The sequence below is a fragment of the Schizophyllum commune genome (genome assembly GCF_000143185.2).
Source record: "Schizophyllum commune H4-8 unplaced genomic scaffold SCHCOscaffold_11, whole genome shotgun sequence".
Lineage (NCBI taxonomy): Eukaryota > Fungi > Basidiomycota > Agaricomycetes > Agaricales > Schizophyllaceae > Schizophyllum > Schizophyllum commune.
The window spans coordinates 1,525,277-1,530,443 of NW_026089548.1; the positions used below are offsets into that span (position 1 = coordinate 1,525,277).

The 5,167-nt window shown below is 65.6% G+C and overlaps 2 protein-coding genes across 2 annotated transcripts; both read right to left on the reverse strand.

Moving 5' to 3' along the window:
- Window positions 1-2,333: 2,333 nt before the first annotated feature.
- SCHCODRAFT_02515411 (uncharacterized protein) lies at window positions 2,334-4,206 on the reverse strand (the record flags this gene model as incomplete). The annotated part of the gene is made up of 2 exons (XM_003028421.2): window positions 2,334-3,456; window positions 4,166-4,206. 2 exons carry the CDS (start codon window positions 4,204-4,206, stop codon window positions 2,334-2,336), a joined length of 1,164 nt encoding a protein of 387 aa, XP_003028467.1.
- A 73-nt stretch (window positions 4,207-4,279) lies between these two features.
- On the reverse strand, window positions 4,280-4,540 carry SCHCODRAFT_01048946 (uncharacterized protein; the record flags this gene model as incomplete). Its single annotated transcript, XM_050340928.1, has 1 exon — window positions 4,280-4,540. A coding segment is annotated over one exon (261 nt), but the record flags the coding sequence as incomplete, so codon positions are not given.
- Window positions 4,541-5,167: the final 627 nt, after the last annotated feature.

The following is a 5,167-nucleotide window of genomic DNA, read 5'->3' on the forward strand; positions in this document are numbered from 1 at the left end:
ACTGTGTGGCTGGCGCGTCTGTTGTCCGGGACCAGCGCGTCTTGGATGGGACCCCCTCGTCGTGGACGTGACCAGCGACTCTGACGAGCAAGAAAGGACACGGACAAGCGTACACGCCACGACTACACCCACCTCTACATCTCCCGCCTCTACCTAACCCTCGGCCCCGTCTTCGTGCTCCCGCCGCGTGCTCACGCTCGCTAGCCGTACTTCCCTCGCACGCATGATGCCTCGGCAACCAGTCTCTTCCCTTGACTGCTCCCAATGCGCAAGGACCGAGCGAGCTACGTCTGCTTGCCTGTGATCGACGTCCGCATCGCTGCGGTCGATGTCCACGCCGCTGTGATCGACATACGCTAGCCTGCGGTCGACATCTGCTAACCTGCGATCGACATCCGCATCGCTGCGTTTGACGTCCGCGTTACCGTCGCCGCAATCGACGCACTCTAAGCCGAGTGCCCCCTTCCCCCCTATCCCCATGCCGTCTTCCCTCACCCTCTCCCTCCCATTACCTCCCTCCCTCCCCCTCGCATATACACACTCCTCCCCTCGCATATACACACGTCTGCCCTAGCCGTATGCCCACTCTCACCCGAATCGTACATCCCCTTCATCCCTAATCCAACGCTGCCCGCGCTCAATGCTTCTGTCCGCCCGGGGCCTCCTCTAGAACGCTGCGCGGGGTACCCTGTCTCTGCAGCCCTCCCGCCTCCCTCCTCACTCCCTCTCTCGCTCCCTCCCTTCCCCTCACCCTCACTTTTCACCCTCGCTTCCCCCCTTCCCCTCTCCCCCCTTCTCCTCCTCTCCCTCCCCCTCGCATACACCCTCCCCCTCCCCCTTTCCTCCCCTCTCCCCCCTTCTCCTCCTCTCCCTCCCCCTCGCATACACCCTCCCCCTCCCCCTTTCCTCCCCTCTCCCCTCTCCCCCTCTCTCCTCCCTTCCTCCTTCCCCTCACCCCTCACCCCTCACCCCTCACCCCTCCCCTCACCCCTCACCCCTCACTCCTCCCCTCCCTTCCCCCCTCTCCCTCCCTACCCCCCTCCCTTACTCACTCTTCCTCGCTTCCCCCCTTCCCCCGCACGCGCGGGCCGCCGCTGCACCTAGCGCGTCGCTGCACTCGAGCGCGTCGTGAGCCACTGCTGCTACTCTAGCAAGGCGCTGACCGCTACTGCACTAGTGCGGATCGCCGCCGCTGCACTAGCGCGTCGCGTCGCGTCCCACTGCTGCACTCGCACGGTGCGTGCCGCCGGTGCACTCGCGCGTCGCGGGCCACCACTTCTACTCGAGCGCGTCGCGAGCCGGGCCGCTGTTGCTGCACTCGCGGGACGCCGCAGACCGCCGCTGCTGCTCTAGCGCGTCGCGTGCCGCCACTACTCTAGCACGTCTCGTGGGGACCGCTACTGCACCTAGCGCGTCGCGTGTCGCTACTGCACTAGCGCATCGCTGGACCTTACTGCACCTAGCGCGAGGCGCGGGACCGCCGCTGCACCTAGCGCGCGTCGCGGACCGCCTCAGCACCTAGCGCGCTCGCGGACCGCTGCCGCCACTACTCGCGCGCCTCGCTGGACGCCGTTGCACTCGAGCGCGTCACGGGCCGCCTGTGCACTAGCGCGTCGCTGGCCACCGCTTCTCTAGCGCGTTCGCGGGCCGCCTACTGCACTCGCGCGTCGCGGCCCCCGCTACTGCACTCGAGCGCGTCAAGGGCCGCCGCTGCTGCACTCGCGAGGCGTTATGGGACCGCTGTTACACTAGCGCGCGTCGCTTAGAGCCGCTGCTGCACTTAAGGCGCGTTCGCGGGCCGCGGGACCGCCGATGCTGCACCTAGCGCCTCGCTGGACGCTGGTGCACCTAGCGCCTCGCGGGCCGCCGCTGCACTCGCGCGGTGCGGGCCGCTGCTACTCTAGCGCGTCACGGGTCGCGGACCGCTGTTGCACAAGCGCCTCGCTGCACCTAGCGCGTCGCAGACCGCCGCTGCACTCGCGGGCCTTGCTGCTACTCTAGCGCGTCGCTGGCCGCCGTTGCACTGGCGCGGACCGATGCTGCACCTACGTTCGCAGGCCGCCGCCGCTGCACTAGCGGGTCACCGCTGCTACTCTAGCGCGTCACTGGACACCGATGCTTGCGCGCGTCGCAGGCCGCTGCTGTTGCACTCTTTGAGCGCGTCTTGGAGCGCTGCTGCAGTCGAGCGCGTCGTGGACCGCTGCACTCGCGCGTAGCCGGACCGCCGCTGCACTCGCGGGCCGCTGCCGCACTAGCGCGTCGCTAGATGCCGCTGCTGCACCTAGCGCCTCGCTGGACCCTGCTGCACCTAGCGCGCTCGCGGGCCGCCGTTGCTACTCACGCGTTGCGGGACCGCCGGTGCACTCGCGCGCTCGCGGGGCTACTCGAGCGCCTCGCAGGCCGCTACTGTACTCGCAAGACGCTGGCCGCCGCCGCGGCACTCGCGAGGATGAGCGAGTCAAACGAGCAGCGTGGGACGGGTTGGTGAAGGAGGAGACGGGTTGGTGAAGAAGGAGACGACCGAGTGAGGCTGCGCTCGGGCGAGTGAAGTCGGGCTCGTTCGACCGAAGTCGAGCTCGGGCGAGTGAAGTCGGGCTCGGGCGAGTGAGGCTGAGCTCGCGCGACCGAGTGAAGTCGAGCTCGGGCGAGTGAGGCTGAGCTCGCGCGAGTGAGGTTGAGCTCGGGCGAGTGAGGTTGAGCTCGGGCGAGCGAAGCTGAGCTCGGGCGAGTGAGGCCGAAGTCGGGCTCGCACGACCGAAGTCGAGCTCGTACGACCGAAGTCGAGCTCGAACGACCGAAGTCGAGTCGGACTCGAACGACCGAAGTCGAGCTCGGGCGAGCGAGGTCGAGTCGAGCTCGGGCGACCGAAGTCGAGCTCGGGCGAGTGAGGTTGCGCTCGTGCGAGTGAGTGAAGTCGAGCTCGAACGACCGAAGTTGGGCTCGGGCGAGTGAGTGAGGTTGCGCTCGTACGACCGAAGTCGAGCTCGTACGACCGAAGTCGAGCTCGACCGACCGAAGTCGAGCTCGACCGACCGAAGTCGAGCTCGCGCGAGTGAGGTTGCGCTCGGGCGAGTGAAGTCGAGCTCGCGCGAGCAGCGTGGGGCGGCGGTCTGGAAGGGGGGGGAGAAATCGGACGAGGAGATGTAATTTCGCACGAGGAGATGTAGTTTCGCACGAGGAGGGAGAAATTGGACGAGGAGGATGCGACGCTGCCGAGTAGGACGCGACGCCGCGGAGCAGGACGCGACGCTGCTGAGTAGGATGCACGCGTCGCTGAGGAGGATGCGACGCCGCTGAGGAGGACGCGACGCCGCTGAGGAGGATGCAACGCCGCTAAGTAGGGGGTGAAGCCGCCGCTGCGGAGGACGCGAAGCTGCTGCGGAGGACGCGACGCCGCTGAGTAGGATGCGACGCCGCTGAGTAGGACGCGACGCCGCTGAGTAGTATGTGACGCTGCTAAGGAGGACGCGACGCTGCTAAGTAGGACGCGACGCTGCTGCGGAGGAAGCGACGCCGCTGAGCAGGACGCGACGCCGCTGAGCAGGATGCGACGCCGCTGAGCAGGATGCAACGCCGCTAAGTAGGACGCGACGCTGCTGAGGAGGAGGCGACGGCAGTCGAAGGGTACTCGGACTGCTTAGACTGACCGATGTGTAGCACGCCTACAGGCTGCCAATACCCATCGCCCACAGGCAGCCGTTATCCATCGCCCACAGGCTGCCGTTATCCATCGCCTCCCAAGTATCTCTCCAAATTAGTATGCGTGCACCTATGTCCTCTTTCCATAAGATCATCAAGATATCAGCTACATGACGCTTCAGTCTCAAGGACACATCGAGGTCTGATCTCAGACGCCACAAATGCGGATGATTGCTTGGTTCGGCTTTCATATGTCGGGACTGCAAACTCATGTCACCACGCCGCGCCTGTAAGGGGACCAGCCGGGAGTGGCCGAGTGGAGACGGTAGCGGAGACGAGGCTAACATCTAGGCAGCCATGGTCCCTGGGCAGCCACACCACCTAGAGGGAGGCGTGACGTCCTAGAAGGGTGAAGAGCGTCACGGTGGACGAGGGAGAGGATCGACGGTGATGGCGGGTCGTGACCGACGATAGAAGAGGGAGTAGGGTAGGGCGTAGCTCGGTAGAGAGAGGAAGGCAAGCGTACCGAACACCACTACACAGTGGACCCATGCGTGAGCCATACATGGGGGGCGCCCACGAGTAGGGTGCCCTGAAGGCAGTGCCGCCAGCGCCTACACGAGGTGGAGGGTAGTGACGAGGGGGCGGCGTCACTAGGAGAGTGGGAAGGCGTATCGGTCAGAGACGTGACCGGTGGCGGTGATCGATGGAGGGCGACACCAATCAGAAGGAGGAGGGGGCGCGGTGCAACGTCAGGATCGAGGGGGTTAGCCTCGATCGACGAGGTGGGGAGAAGGTGCACTGGGAAGGGCGCCGAGAGATGCCCTACGCCGGAGGAAGCGCAAGGAACGGCGCTGAGACCAGACGTACCACGGCGAGCATGGGCTCCGAGCCAGTGGGGGGAGGGATGACACGATGGATGACGGCATCAGTCAGGGAAGGGGGATGCGACCAGGACGAGTGGCCAGCGAGGCGAGGGGAGGTGAGCCCACAACGGACCGATGGGAGCGGAAGGCCTGACAGGGGGTGGTACTCCCGAAGGTACACTTCCCACTGCTGCCAGGGGGACGACCGACTAAGCCGCACCGGGGGACGAAGGGGAAACACACCAGAGCGAGGAGGCGAGAGGTGCCACGGCGTACAGGGAGGGCCGTTCCCCGGAGTACTAGCACCACAACCGCTGCAGAGGCGCGGGCGTAGACCAAGCCTGAGGACGCAACCCAAGCCAAGGGAGGCGGGCTCGCTAGGAGGCGGCGGAGGCAGCCGAGGGTGTGGAAGGCCCAAGGCGGCAAGGAAGGGATGGGGCGATCATCGATGGGCAACGCCCACCGTAGCCAACGACGAGCGTTTCTGGATTAGAGAACTCCCAGAGGTTAACTAAGAGCCAGGCGTAGGGGCGCGAGCTAGGCGAGCGGGGAACCAAGGTATATTAGCAGGGAACAGTAACCAGTAATGATACGCCCTGCGGCTGAAAAACGCGGAAAAACATACATAAACAAGCGATATATAGTCGACTTGGTCTAGATTG